The sequence below is a fragment of the Monopterus albus genome, unplaced genomic scaffold (genome assembly GCF_001952655.1).
Source record: "Monopterus albus unplaced genomic scaffold, M_albus_1.0 scaffold322.1, whole genome shotgun sequence".
Taxonomy (NCBI): Eukaryota; Metazoa; Chordata; class Actinopteri; order Synbranchiformes; family Synbranchidae; genus Monopterus; species Monopterus albus.
In genome coordinates, this window is record NW_018128202.1 from 79,059 (window position 1) to 94,831 (window position 15,773).

General features: G+C 38.1%; 2 protein-coding genes across 5 annotated transcripts in view; one reads left to right on the forward strand and one right to left on the reverse strand.

Moving 5' to 3' along the window:
* klhl5 (kelch-like family member 5) overlaps positions 1-15,773 on the reverse strand; it is a 50,019-nt gene that overhangs the window by 33,652 nt on the left and 594 nt on the right. The window contains exon 2 of one of the 3 annotated variants that reach the window (XM_020624200.1): positions 9,304-9,446. The exons of 1 other annotated variant lie outside the window; for it this stretch is intronic. The gene's annotated coding sequence lies outside the window, so the exon portion shown is untranslated. Of the gene's footprint in view, positions 1-9,303; positions 9,450-15,773 lie in introns of all 3 variants that reach the window. One more of the 3 variants, XM_020624201.1, reaches the window with a different exon arrangement.
* The window catches only part of LOC109974157 (uncharacterized), a 6,321-nt gene continuing 1,560 nt past the window's right edge, over positions 11,013-15,773 (forward strand). The window contains exons 1-9 of one of the 2 annotated variants that reach the window (XM_020624205.1): positions 11,013-11,392; positions 11,988-12,257; positions 12,923-13,219; positions 14,245-14,355; positions 14,444-14,497; positions 14,676-14,708; positions 14,958-14,996; positions 15,073-15,105; positions 15,213-15,254. In XM_020624205.1, coding sequence (XP_020479861.1) covers positions 11,305-11,392; positions 11,988-12,257; positions 12,923-13,219; positions 14,245-14,355; positions 14,444-14,497; positions 14,676-14,708; positions 14,958-14,996; positions 15,073-15,105; positions 15,213-15,254 — 967 coding nt within the window. In that variant the 5' untranslated portion in view covers positions 11,013-11,304. Of the gene's footprint in view, positions 11,393-11,987; positions 12,258-12,922; positions 13,220-14,244; positions 14,356-14,443; positions 14,498-14,657; positions 14,709-14,957; positions 14,997-15,072; positions 15,106-15,212; positions 15,255-15,773 lie in introns of both variants that reach the window. The other variant, XM_020624204.1, reaches the window with a different exon arrangement.

A 15,773-nucleotide genomic window follows, 5' to 3' on the forward strand; every position in this document is an offset into this window, starting at 1 on the left:
TCAGCAGGAGACTGCTGTGGTGCAATTGCTCTGTTTATGTTCATTCATTCAGTGTGACAGAGCATTGATTGCAGTAAGATGAGGGTTTGCAGTGGAGATTGTTTTTTTTAAAGGAGCAAATTACCTTTGTTTTCACTATCAACAATCTCGGTTTGAAATTTGTCAGAGAAAACAGTTGATGTGGTCCTGGGGTTGTCTTCCAAAAAAAATATCCTTAAGCTAAAAGTAGCTCTCAAAAATAATGGGCGGGTCACTTGTAACTTTAAGTTCTTAGTATAAGTTATTGTATTCACAAGCAGCCTTGTAGTACTAAAATAAAGTCCTAAAAATGTGAGAGGATAGAGGCAGCTCAGTGTCAATATCTGCTCACAGTTGGTAACATCCTGCAGGTAATGTGACTCATCGTGTTAATGTTTTATACAAATGGCTAAGAACTACATTTTGATGGCAGGTGTTCAATAAGGATTCAGTGGATTCAACAAACTAACCCAATTCAGTAACACTGGGTATGATTGTATACACAGTTTTGTGCTTCTTGGACACAATGGTAACAATGGCTGCCATTTGCAGCCTCAACCATCTGTTGTAAGTATTCATTAAATCAAATGCTTTTCAGACCTTGGTTTGTTCAACAGTTCATTAAGTGCACATTAAATAATCATCAACTGCAATCAGTACATAAAAAAAGTGATTTCATGACTCGCTGGATTTTCCAATTAAGTTGATGCTTATATGTACAATTAACAGATCAAAGTTTGATGTCTTTCATCCATCTTTTTGTTCATCTGTGACTATTCTTACACAGACTGGCAGAGTTCAAACAGCACTTTGGACATCGAGAGGATGTTCACTCATGAAACATGACGTCATCCATATCAGAAGGTCTTAGCTTTCTTTTTTTTGTTTTGCTCAGGAGTTCTCTTTGTTGTGTACTAAATGTTGCTCTTAGTTGCTCTGTGAACAGCTCTTAAGAGGAAACTCTCTGTTAGGAACCTTTAGTGCCATTTAGGATGACTCCTAATGGTAATCCTAACCTTAATCCTAATGGTAAACTCTTTTGTGACTACAGCCCCCTGAAGCTTTGAGGTCAGATATGATGAGGCTCTAGTGGCTACACCATAACCCCTTAATGTACATATATATAAACACAACTTAAGGCCATAAAACCAAAACAAGACTTCCAGAGACAGCCTTCACATTAGTCATTTGGTCTACGGTATTATTGATATTAAAATATTAATTGGTATAGCTTTTGCTCCAGTGGAAACAAAAACCAATGTATGCTAAGGGAAAACAACTGAGGACACTAGTCTTTTCACAGCCATCTGGAATCAAGGCTACAATTTTCTTCCAGATGTGTCACATAAGAGTAGTTAAGACAAACACCTGCATATGTGCAAATGCAGAGATGTTACACTATTCTCCGGACCATGCTGCTCCTACATGGTGTGAAAGAAAGAGATAGTGCTGAGAAGCATTTTTACTGTTTGGATGATGCAGTGCTCTATGCAAACAGCCCTCAGATTAGTCAGTCCAAGGAAGGTCACCTGAACACCCACTGATCATTGATCCACAAACCTACAGTATGTCCCAACAAAGTCACAGAAGGACGAGAACAGGAATGGACAGAAGTAGAAATCAACTAGAAGATGTGAAAGTGAAGACTTAAAAGGTAACAGATGAATACTGCAATAAGGGTTAACCTTCCTGTTATGTTCTGGGTCAAATTGACCCAGTGCAAAGTAACAAAAAAAATCTAAAAAAAATAGTTAAAAATATTTTATTGGTATGAAACTTCGTCTGCTTGGCGTAATAGGTGTGATCAACATATAAAATGAAAATGGTTCAATTCACATATTTGCAACATCCCCCTGCATGTTTATATTACAAAGATACTGTTCAGTGAATACTGCAATAAGGGTTAAACATGTAGCACAATTCTGCTGCTTTTATACTTGAGTGTCAGCCCAATTTCAAACCAGCCACAGCCCATGAGTAACAGCCTTTAAGTAATTAGTCACCCAGTTGACACCTGATCAATTCTGGATCAATATCTCAAACAGTGAGTGTTTGAAAATGGTGCATCTGTGCTTTCTTTTGCTATTCAACTGAAAAGAAAAGGAAGACAAGAAGAAGAGCAGCAAGCATAAGGTGTCTTGGTTCCCCTTTACACACTTTTAGCATCACAACTGACAACAAACAGCCAATAAATTAAATGACAAAAACTTTATAAAGATTCAGGAGACAGACAGTCCAACAAATGTATTAGAATCAATTTGGCTTTGCTATGCATGGGGATCTTCTTATGCATGGGGCAACTTGATGGCCAAAAGTGAGCTTCCTGTTTATCTGCATGGACTGGGTTGTTTACTGTACATGTGTGAATTGGGTTGTCAAGGTAGTGTTGTGCACACTAACTAGTAGTGAAACAAAGTTTTTATTTGTTACACTCTTCTAATGAAATAAAAGTGGAAAGAATAGTTATCTTGTGAAGAATTTCAAGGACCAGGGTGAATCATTTCACTTACCATATTTATTTCAATCAATCTGCAGATGGGGAGATGGACATTTGATGAGAAGATGTGGGCCTTTCTCTTTCTTCTTAAAATAGTCGAAGAAAGACATTTGTATGACTTGTAGTCAGAATGCTTCCAATTATGGGAATTGAAAAGTCCTTCAAAAAGTATTCAAGGGTGATTTCTTATCTGTACTTTGAAATAATTCTTCCATTAAGCACCTGTAAAAGTGTGAATGGTGGGCCATCTGCCTTCAAACATCCAAAAGTAATTCCTGGTTAATTGCAGGATAAGTGGAACATGGCAGGATGAGACGGATTTAGAATAAAAATGAGTGGATGAAGGTTGTGTTAATGAGAAGGAGATAAGGAACAGGCTCTGTGACTAAACATTAATCAGCGGTTGGTGAGATAATTACTGGAGGGGGTGCATTTAGAGGACGCTGACACTGCAGCTTATCAACTCTTAACTGGCCCTCGGTACTTCATATTTAGCGCAAGGGACTTTTTAACATGCATCTGGTTTATTGAGAGAATGAATGAAATCATCACGACAGAGGAAAACATTTAGGACGTGTGCGTGTGCCAAAAGAGAGTCTGGAGATGGGAGATAAAATGTTAATCAAACTGTAATGGCCTGAATGTCCTCAGTGATGTATGATTATAATTATCCATGCCAAAGACTATTACAATTAACAATACAGGATTAACCTGCTTATACTGATTGATAGTACAAGTCTTTTATCTGAAGCACGAAAACTACATTTCTCAGAAATTGCCACTGAAATGCCAGGTCCACCAGCCAGCTTTCTCCCAAAGCATCCGTTTGCTTCTTTTTATGAACAGCATTATCCTAAAATAAAATTTGCTCCTATATGAGAAACCATGTCTGTTTAGTGTTTGTGCTTGCTGCTCTTCATTAAGATGTAACACAGAAGGCTCATTTGATTCTCACTGTGCAAGCTGCGCTACAAGATGTGACGAGAATAGTCAGAGAAACAAGGCAGAGAAAGAGAGGAAAGCATTGTGTCCATCTTGAAACAATTAGTTCTAAAAATATATGCTGAGCCGGTCTGAATAACAGTCATCATAGCACCATATGATAAATACACATATCTATAAATGCCCCTCTAAAAGCAGCAGCACTGCAGAGCATTCAAAATAACACCGTAGAACATATTTAGCCACTTAATAACTGTACACTAACAATGACTTGTGTCAGGTCAAAGCACAATTCAGCATAGACTGCAGAAATCACTTGGCAGCCAAGTTAATGGAGGACATCATAATAATTACATTTTTAAAAGCTTTTATTCCCTCTAGGAAATTAATATTCACCTAATTTGTGTAAGTCTAAACTTAACCAGACTGTGACAGTGTAATTTCAACGCAGAGGACCATTTAATAGCTCTGATTACTTTTCATGGTCTGCATCAGATTTGAGTTGTTTCTGCTGTTGTGCTCATTCGTGGTTGTTCTGTCAGTAGGTGCGATTAACAACTGGGATGTCGTATTTTATGCCTTTAGTAGAGAGATTAAGGCAGAGAAATGAAAGGAAACTAGAGACAGGAAATGACACACAACAAATCTTCAACCGCTCTCTGGGTGTGTGCCTCCGGTGCCCCTGCTACATAATTACATTCATGAAAACAGAGAAAAATATTCAAAACATAAATGAGATCCATGCAGCTGTACATGTCACTGTAAATCCACATACGCCACATAAAACCTCTTACATCAACATATTTCTGAGATTCCTATCAAAAACCGCTCCGAGCAGCTGCTACAGCAACGTCTGTATTAAATGAAAATGAGGTTGGCAAGCAGGAAGGACACATCGGTTATAAAAAAAACAAAACATCTCTAAAATTCAGTTTAATTATCAAGATTATAATCCCTGTCTGCATCCTCTTCTAACCTAAATCCTTGTGTCTCTGCCACAGCTATCCTAAAAGTACTAGGTGTCTACAATTGCATGTTGCTACTGTACTTTGTGCCGTTTTATAATTGTTACTTTTAATTTGCAATGTTTTAATGTTTCATCTATTTGTGTGTGTTGTGTTAAGCACATTGAATTGTCTTTGTGTCTGAAAACTTGCTCTAAAAATAAACTTGCCTTGCCTGTAATAAACTGGTATTAACAGAAAATATTTCTATTCCTTTACAAATTCATATTGTTGTGTTTTAATATGCAGGTTCAAATCAGATGATAACAACAGAGCAAATAGACTGTTGTGCGTTGTGATGAGTCAGGCCCTCATGCGAGTCACAAGCCAAGCCCTATGAATAAATACAGATGCATCCAATACAGAACTGGATGTCCCTGAACTTCCCTGTGTTTAAATTACAGGCACTGTATGTCTATCTCATCACTGATAAGAAAAGGAAATATTACAGTTATTCCTCTTGAGGAACGTTAAATACTTTTGGGCTGACTAATTCAATAAGAGATTGACTTTAGCTCTCACAAACCGATGCTGGTATATGTGTCTATTTATCATACATTTTACTGAGCTTTTATGTTTATGTGTTTTTATTGTTTTTATGATACATTTTTATTGTGCATTTTTATTGCAACCCTGCCTACAAGCCTACTTTCCCTTTCAGGACAATAAAAGTTGATGGGCTGAGCCGCAACCAATAAAGCACTTTAAAGTATAAAGCGTTCATGTTAAGTCATAGCAACATAAACAAGATGTCAAGAGCCTCATAAAGTTTGTGGATTTTTCAGCGTACAGTCAGCAAAACTACTGAAATTCTGCTTTAGAAAACCACATTTTTACCCACCAACTGCCCTGTGTAAAGAAGCAGAACCAATCATTTGTTCAACAGAGGTACTGATTTTCATCATGTTAAAATGGCATTTTCTCACCAGAAGAGATTTTGGTCAGTGAAGGAAGAGACAGGTGGGGAGAAGATGATACGAAGGAGATGCAGCACCATGATGGCTCTGAGCTTCACCACACTTGAGCTTGTTTTAATGTGTGAGCTGTTTTTTTGAAGGGGCAAAGTACAGTAGTGCTTGAAATTCTGTTGAAATTCCTGAGTGAGTTAGCAGATCACAACGATGAGAAGCACGAGTCAGAAAACCTTCAACACCTTTGCAAGTTAGCTCATAGTAATGATAATCTCTGAGAAATATCGTAATTCCTCCATAAAGAATCATAAACCTCCACAGTGGCTTAATCTCTGGAGAGCCACACCGGGACTTACTGCTGACACAACACTAAATCACCACACTCTCCCTCTTCCTGCTCTATGTTCAATGGAAAAACATTCTCACTGCTTATACCTCACTTACTACCATTTCTCCCCTATTTGTCTTTTCTTTAACTTGTTTGTCATTTGCAAGTACTACTTATCATTTCCAAATAACCAGCTCAGTCAATACACCATTAATGAGCTCACCATTAGTTCCATTGAAATGTGTATACTGTACTTTTAACCCAAAAGTCTTAGGAAGGACATTAGTTTTATTTGCTTGTTTGTTTTGGTCCATTTGGGTCAGTGAATAAAGTCGTGAGCACTGACAATTTTTAAAAACTGTTATTTGTTCAAGGTAGCCTCCTGTGAGAGTTCACGTCTCTTTTCAAAAAAAGTCCCGAAGCCCTGATCACATTCTCACAGTTCCACACACTCATACCTGGAAGCTGCTCATTACAACCACAGTCTGGCAATTTTATCCATTTAAAAAGTGTGCAAAAAGTGAATGGGTCTGAATGCTTTCCAAAGAGACTGAATGTCATAGGCTTAAGCTGATGCCTAATTTGTATGCTGACATGGTTGTCAGTCATATTTAGAAAGTGTTATTATACTGTTACTTATTTGCTGGGGAAAAAAACAACATTTATATGCACTGAGAAATTCAGTTCTGAGCCACTACTATTTTTGTGCACCCAGAAAGACATTTGATCTGATAAGCTGTAAAAATGGGTTTATATTTGTACTGAGATCCAAAGCTCTGAAAACTATGACTGTATCTTTGGGATTTGATTATTTTGACAAATGCACTGTTACCAACGCTCAAGTTAAAACTTGCACAAATAATAGTTGATATAGGTGATATAATGAAGAGTCTACAGTTATGCGTGGCTCAGTGAGGCTGTAGCACAGCGGTGCTTTGAGCAAGATGCTCTTCTACATGGTAACTTGGTCACAGCGGCAGTGCTAAAACGTTGATTCTTACCAGGTATTACTGGGACAGACTGCCAACAAAAAACAACCCAGGAGTTTGCTGTCAACACAGAATTCCATTCAGTGGAAGATATGACCAGGCACTCATCTGATGACTTGGAAGTGGGATTAACAAGTAAGGCTGAGTTAAGATATTTCATGCTAAACTATTGCACATTCATGCTGAAAGCTTAGTAATGTTCAGTCTGGTCTGGGACTGAGCTTTTTCGCTGATCATAAAGACAGATCTTAAAGGCGCTCTTTCTCCCCCTCACCCACTCCATCCACTAACGTAATGCATACACCCAAACATTTCGATGTCAAAATTATTGTGTTTAGAATGAATTACTGTAGAAGATTTGCTTAAAGGCCAAGCTGGGAATCAAGCTTCCTGCTCTGCTTCAAGTCCTTTTGTCTGCTCACTCCCTCACATGCACTCATGTGGTTTCAGAATCCTCCCTGCAGAAATCCATCACTGTTTGTTGCTCCCCCTCTTCTGCTAAGCATGTGCTCGCTCGCGCGTGCGCACACCCACACACGCACACACACACAGTGTTTCCACGCGCACACCCACACCCACACCCACACACGCACACACACAGTGTTTCCATTACTTCAAGGAACATTATATTGACGTACATTCATATCTTGGAGACTTACCCTAGCCTTGACCACAACCAGTAAATGTGTAACTCTAACCCTCAGCCTAACCTTAAACCAAGTCATTATTCTAAACTGTACACATTCACATTTTAGAGGGTTGCTTTTTGCTCACGCAAGGATGTTAAGTCCCCACAATGTGACTGTGTAAACAGATTTACATCCTCACAACATGAGTAATACCAGAGTTTTATTCAACTGTATGACTGATGCAAAATCTAAAATGCAATGTGAGCTGAGTAAGTTTAGATCAAATTAGAAATTAATTATATTATTTCCTAGAGAGGAAACTAGTTTGCTTGCCCATGACTGTAACAAATAAAGAGAAGCTAGTCAGCAGGTCCCAGTAGAGTATATGGAAGACTCGAGACCACTACCAAAACAATGGTAGTAAAACTGACTACAGTAATGTATGAACAACACATTTTCCAAGAGGACAAGATGACAATATGGCCACTAATCAAACAACAATGTAAATACCATCAATAAATCGATCAATTAAAAGGTCAACCCATAAGTGAAGCACATTTATTAGAGGACTATAAACACCACTGAAGTATACAGTAGTGGTTATTTTGTAATTAATCAGCAATCAGAGCAACTATAACCAACAACTTGGTCATTTATTTGGACAAAGAACATAAACTGCAGCAAGCTCAAAACCAACCTCGTTTCTCGTGATTTCTCAACACCAACTCCCCACACCTAAAAGGGAATAAAAGATCATTGTATCTATTGATGCCTTAGCCTATCCAAGAACATCACTGTGTCCATTTAAAGCCAATCCAGGGATTAAGTCCATACATCACAGCAAGGACAAGATGTGAGGATCAAACATGCAACATCTCCAGCCTGAAATTCAACCATAACCTGTGCTGACCCTTCATAGCGTAGCCTCTCTCGTATCCAAATTCCTATTCTCACCTCGCTATTAGATTCAATCCCTAAACTCTCTTTACCTTATTCTGCAGTAATGTAAAGCTCCAGAAAGAGTCCACATAGCTGTACACTATCTCCCAAGTGATTTCTGTTGGGGGGTGACTGTCAATGCATCTGACAGGATGTATAGTAAATGTTAAGCTAATTGCTGGGCGTTGAAGGAAATTTAAGCACTTATAAGGACACCTGTGATCACACAAACACACACGTCTCACATAGTCAGCCCCTGCACAACCTTGTGATCATCACAGCTTCTGACTGTAACGTTAAAAGTGATAGATGTGTACACAAGACAAAAACAGCTACAGCTCTGTTGGTCTCCAGAGGCTGCAGAATTTGCTACCGTCCATAGTAAGTTTTGGACTGAACCATAAACATAGTGATAATTTTTGCTATAAACTACTTAACTGCTTCTATTGGAGAGTTGTAAAAATTGAAGTCTGTCTTGAGGCTGTCCCAAGTGAAGGTGGTGGGATCATTAAAACCAAAAGATTCATCATTGCTAGTAAATTAAAGCTCCAATCTGCTACAGATTTTGACATCTTGTGGACAATAAAAATTTTGATTGCAGCACTAGAGAAAAGACCACTAGGGTTACAGCACCAAAACATAGAGATTTATCTGTTTATCTACCTTGGAGTCAAAGATACAGAAAATTTTGGAAAACACTATTTGCTTTCTTGTATAAGTTGCCTAAAGCCTGAAAAACGTGATGCTAATTTTATATTAATAAGTATAAAGTTACAGCCCTGAAACAATTAGCTTAGCTTAGCATATGGCTCATTCAGCAACACATTATATCTTGCTCATATTTGTACCATTTGGTCCATTGCACAAATTATCCAACTATTTCTATGAATGAATGATTCGATTTCTGGTAAACAGTCAAGCTGAAAACTTGGAAGCAAAAGAAGATTTTATCTTCCTTTTAATGTTGGTGTGTAATTTAACACATCAGGACCACACAGCAGTATACTAATCATAGACACAAACAAAACAAGCAGACAAGTTCATACCTGTGGTTTTCAACCCGCGTTTCAAAGAGACTTGAAAATCATGAAGGAATTTCCTCCTGGTTCCCTGATGGGTTATCCCCCTTTGTTATCACCCAAGTCTCAGCTTTTACCATCTGTGTGGAGGTGTACAGCTGTGAGATGATCTGCTGGGCATAAAATGTATACAAGAGGGTGAGAATCTTTTGATATATTTGACCTATTTTAAGGTTTTAACCATGACACAAAGGGACATTCAAAAATCATGCACATATGGACAGTGTCCTTTTGATTAAAATGAAAAAAAGTGTCATTTTATAAAAAAACCTCATGCTTGTCCATAATTTCTAAACAATTTCGCAATATTTTGTAAAAAAAAATTACTTTATAAAAGAAAACCCAGAAACCCATACAATTCAGATAACTAGTTTAAAAAAAAAAAACACACAAACCAGATAAAATCTTTTCTCTGGACCAATTTGCTCTTAAACAATACAGTATTTGCTTTTCTTATTTTATTTATTTATTTACATTTTTTAACCATCTTATTGTAACAGTGCTCTATTTGTACATTATATTAGACAAACACACACTCCACCAACAGTCACAGGTGGTGGTAAATATATTTAATCCACACTCTAAATACCTGAAACACTCAAAATGTCAAGCGACTTTGACTGAATACAAAAACACAAAGTGAATTTATTTTAGTTTTGGCTCCTTCTCTGCTGTTTTATAAGCTGCTGATTGAGCCCTGAGAGAGACATGTCGCTGTGTAGTGGAGATAAGACTCCAGGTGCCAGCCATGCTCATCACTGTTTTTGTGTTTCACAGTGTGTGTGTCTCCTCATCCCAGGCATTCCCAGATAAGTGGCTCTCAGGTACCCAACCATGCAATCTGAACCCCCACAAGATCCAGTTCGACGGTACAAAGGAAAAACACGCCTTATCTTCAGAACAGAGCAAAATAAGATTAACAAAGGTAATTTCTTTTCCAGCAACTTGTCAGCTCTCTGCTGTGTGGTAATGTTAATTCGAGGATTGGTAGCTGGACTGAGGTCTGTGGAAAAACCCTCACAAACACCAGATTTCATCAAGTGCGGTTTTCCCCTCACATCATTGTTATATACTCACCTTGTCATAACTAAGATATCATATTTCAGAAATATGAATAAACTTTGATAATAAATTAGTCTCATAAATTATAACCACATAATTATGAGAAGCTTTGTCATACTCATGCCTTAGCATCTGACAGCTACAGTTTAAATGAGAAATAGTATCTCATATTATCATTTAATAACTGTTGAGACTATTTATTATTTTAGAATTATGATACTAAGTCATAATTATCAGATAATACTTCATATAATTAAGTTTCTAATGGCAATGAGATATGTTGTTGTGAAAAAACAACACATTATGAAAAAGAAAAAGGATGGAAATCCAGAGGTGAGACAGTAGATCTAGTCTTCCATACATAATCCTAATTTTAGTCTTTATGTCATGTCAAGGTATGAAGAATCAACTTTGTTCTGTTTTACACAAACCAATATAAAACATAACTTGAACTCTTTGTACAGATCCACACAAACAACACAGATCACTTATCTAACAGGACAAAAATTCATTCATGAAGGCTAAAAAAACAGAACAGCCAGTATCCACATACCATGTCTCACATAAACACACAAACAGACCCAACATTTCTACTTACATTGCTGATAGAAACGCTGCTGTTTCTGCAACTCTATTTCTCAGTATTACTGAGGAAATGACAGGAAGTACAATAGGAAGTGAAGGGTTGCGTGCCTGTGTCGCCTGCCTCTACATGAATTTTGAGCAATATCTTTGAGGCTTCTGAAACTCTACTAAAGGCTACTCTGATGGGCAGGGACTGCGTGTGAATGCCTGTGTTTGTTTAAAAACTGTAGAAGGAAGCAGGTACCACAAGATACAAGTCATGCCTCTGTTGTCGTGAATAAGCGTGTCTGTCTGTGTGGGTGAGTGATCTTATGGCGCATCATGACAAGAGCAGCACTCATAAAACTTTTCATCCTCGTGATCCTCGCCTTTATCATCTGCCTCCCAGAATTCTTCACATTGTACAGAGGTAGGTCATCCAAAACCGATTCAGATTGTGGTTTATCCACTGTCTGTTTTTGTGTGCGTTTGTCTGTGTCCACACGCCTCGTTATCAGGTCACTACCTTTTGAAGCATAAAAAATAGAGGTAGCATTAGTTTTGATCCAGTTTTCATAGATGTTTTGTTCAAGCTTTATATTTAAAGTTGTTAAAAGATTTTTATTTTGTTGAGCAACTTTGTCTCGTTACTTCCCCTTCATGTAAGACTCACTCCGCTTTGTCCTCTCCCTCTCTTTTTTGATAAAAATCAAACCCAAATATAGCTCCATACAAGACTGATAGCTGCTTTTTGAAAATGTGGTGTTGCATCGAAAAGCTTCTATTTTTGACAGCAACATCCTTTAGCCTTTGTACTAGCGCACGTGTTTGCTGTCAGTGGTTTTGCTTTTTGTTTCTCCCATGGCTTCTCTTTTTGGCTCTTTCTTTCAGATACAAACAGGAGGCAACGGTTTCCCTTTTGAGATCTTGCTACAAATTTCTTACTGTTGTTTTAGCACTTTAAGCCTGATCTCACTGAGAAATCCTTCTGAATATTCTGCTGTTCTTTGTTTCTCCCCTTTCAGTATCAAAAGTCAGCTTCCTCTGTCTGCCTTACCAACCCTGTGAGCGAGGTAACCAGGTGAAGAGGGGGGAGCACAAGAAAACCGAGGATGCTGGAAGTATTATATGTGATCCTTCTCAGTGGGTCCAGGCCTGCACACAAGGGGAACAAAGCAACATGACAGATACTGCATCAGACTCCAGGAGAGGCGGTGAAGATCCAGAAAAGAGCTGGTTCATGTGTCAGACAGATACAGACATGGCAAGATTAGACCGCAACATGTCATCTTCAGGTATTGTACGGAGTTTTAAGGACACGTTTTTGTTGTTTGTAGTTTGAAGCATGGCTTCATAGATGGAAACGGTCTGTTAGTTGGTCCACAACTTTGGCTCAGACTGAAATGTCTCAACACAGATTCAAATGACATTTGTTTCAGATTCATGATTCCCAGATGATGAATTCAGACTGAAATGTCTCAACAAATATTGGACAGATTCAAATGACATTTGGTTCAGATTCATGATTCCCAGATGATGAATCCTAAATACTTTGGTGATTCCCTGATTTTTTTTTTCATCTATCCCACTATGCAGTTGGCATTTGTGGTTTTGAGTAAAATATCTCAGCAACTATTGGATAAATTCATCTAAAATTTGGTACAAACATTCATGTTCTTCTCAGGATTACAGTACCTCTCATCACTTTGGTAATGTCTGAAATTTTTTGTCTGTAACACTGTCATCATTTATAAATGGCCAGATACTTCAAAAACTAACTGGTAGCTGCTTCCAGTTTGGATCTGGTTACTGTTCGGAAGCATACCCTGACCACTGCTTTTGCCCATTAATCATCAGCAGATGATTACATACCATGTATGCACTAAATAATTACACACTTACAATAATCTATGGACTGCAACCTAAAGCATTACTGTACATTCTATCTATCCATCCACAGCTGTAAAGATCCATCTGGAAGTGACAGTGGAGCTTCAGCTTGACAGCTCAGAGACCCTGAACGTCACCTTGTATGGCTACAGTAATTACAGTTCCTTGCATCTTTACTTTCCTGAGGAGGAGGAGGAAGAGAAGAACAAGGGTGATGAAGGACACAAGGAGGTTTTTTACTGCTGCCTTCCTGTCCTGACAAGCTCCAAGTCAGCCAGGCAGAGCAGCTGCCTCCTTTGGTTCTCCAATCAAACTTTATTGACTGCTACAACAAAAGAAAAGTTGCGATGGAAATGGGCACATAAAGGTGGGTATCAGGATCAGAGAGCAGTGCTTCTTTGTTCCTGATGTAGCTTTAGTTTAAAAGGATACAATTCAGGGACACTGGCCAATCGGTTTTCATTGAGGTGAAAGTGATTCACCTCATTCAAAACTGCCTTCTCTCTCAGTCCACACTGTCATTTTTTTTCAATAGAACAAATTCCCCTCAGTTCCTGCTCTCTTGGCTCCAATTTCAGTTTCTTTTCTCTTTCTCACTCTGTACTGTACGATCATTTACAGTTTCCAAGGGTTACAGTACAACGTAATGTACTGCACGTCCAAGGCTGTATTGATTTTGGCTTGCTTTTTTCTGTTCGACACTCCCCTATGCTTAAAGCTATGACTATGTAAAATTTTCCAGTGCGCACAAAGAAAATAGGGTATCTATTTCACTTTAAGCTTTCTGTCCCATTTTCACTACATTTTTCCACTTTCTCCCTTCCATTGGTCTGCTCTTATTGCTCCATCTTTATCTCCTGCATTCACTTTTTTTCCCCTCTGTCTCTTGTATATCAATCTTTCTCTTTTCCTCTGATTGTGTTTCCTATCTTGCTTGCTCACCAGTTATATCCCTTTCTGTCTTCTTTTTAGATGATTCTTACTTCTTTTAAAAAATGTTATTTTCAAGTCTCACGACTTTCTATTGCTGAGACAATTAGCTGAATAATTTGTCTACGACTGATTGGGACCAGACAAAAAAAACCATTTCTGTGGCATTCAGTGGTTTGATGGTTAAGGTGAAAAACACAAAACCCCACAGTCCATGTTTTGACACCTTGCTTGTAGACTGTCTCCATGCTATACTTCGAAAAGACCTAAAATTCTCAAGCTCATCTTTAGTTCTGGATAATTATAATTGGCATTTGTACTGTCTCCTGGCACTGTAGATTAAAAAAATAATTTTTAATGGCTTAATTAAACAAAATTTAACATAAGGATTGATAATGAAAACAGTTGTATTTCCAGAATCTTTTTCTGTCTCCAAAATTGGTCTATTTTAATTCCTCTCAGATGAGTGGCGGTGTCTATTCAGGGTGCTCTGGTTGGCTCTCCTGGCTGTGGTGCTCCTGGCTGTAGCTATGACTGTGTTTGGACAGATCTACTTGGGGAGATATGTATACAGTAAGACTAACAAAAACACACAGCACGCACTTATTGGATTAGTTAGATCTTTTGAAGTTGACCTAATAAAGCTTATTTTCTTTGTCAGAAAAGCCAAGTGTGCAACCTGTTGGCTACAGCATCAACAATCAACAGTTAAATGGTAAATTTTAATTTGTGTTAGATTTTTTTTGTGTGTGAATACACCTTTTACTCAGCTTCACATTTCCTTCTTTCCCTTTTTAACATACATAAATTTTCAAATATTCATACCTTAGCTTAAAGTAGCCACACTAACCATATATCCCTTTTCATACATATAGTGTATGTCTCTAAACTAGATGGAGAGAAATGCACACAAGAAACTCCTAAAGGTAACTGACTTTGGTAAATTGTTACCACTTTGAGTATTGTGAGTATTTTCCCCTGTCACTTTTTAATTATTTTATTGTAATATTAATACCTGAATGGGTTTATTTGCCTCATGGCAGTCCTAACATATCCTGGTTCAGTCATGTAGCACCTTGTAACTGTGTTATATTATTTTTGTCATACTGTACGTGACATTGGAATGTAGTAGCTTTAGTCAAATGGGATCCTAACAATCCATTATCATCTACTAGGTACAAACCTTCACACCTATGCATCCCGGCCTTGGACAGGTCAGTTCCTAAATTCATATACACTTTGATTAATCTGTTGCTTCAGTTCTTTGACAATCTTTCCCCCAATCGACAGGACTACCACCCATTGAAGAAGCTGACACTCAAGGTAGGGAATCACGAACACACAGTACCAAAATTAGGAAGCAGAGCACATACATATGAAATTGTGTGACCTTGTGTTAACAGTCTTTGTGTACATTTTTCACATGACAGAAGAGATTCTGCTGGATGGAAATGCTGGCAACTGCTATACTGGTAAACACACTACTAGAACAATCATACAAGCTAAGGGAGAGGTTGCTTTTAGGGTAAATATTTGCTGACCGATTGATTTCCACTGAAGACTCAATCAGAAAATTTTTCCATTGGTGGAAGTACTTTGATTTGGAAGTAAAAGCAATACAGAGTATAAATACTCTGTTACGCACAAGAGTCCTGCAAGTTTTACTTAAATGTGACCAAGCAATACTCGGATACCTAACTGGAACTAGAGACTGCTACAGCTAAAATAAATACATTTTCTTTACAATCCATTAAAATGAAAGTGACCCCTCTCGTCAGATTAAAAAGCTGTGAGGAGGCTTCACCAGTAGGCTTTACAGCATGTCACAGACAGGGGAATGCAGTAAACAATTACAACAAGTAGAGGACTCTAAAATAAATAATGTTGAGCTAGACTCAGCCCTCAGGCAAGTTGGTGCCAAAGAGAGACATTTGTCACAAAATGCCATCTCAAAGCCCCCCCCCCCCCCCCCCCCACCCCCCACGACATGA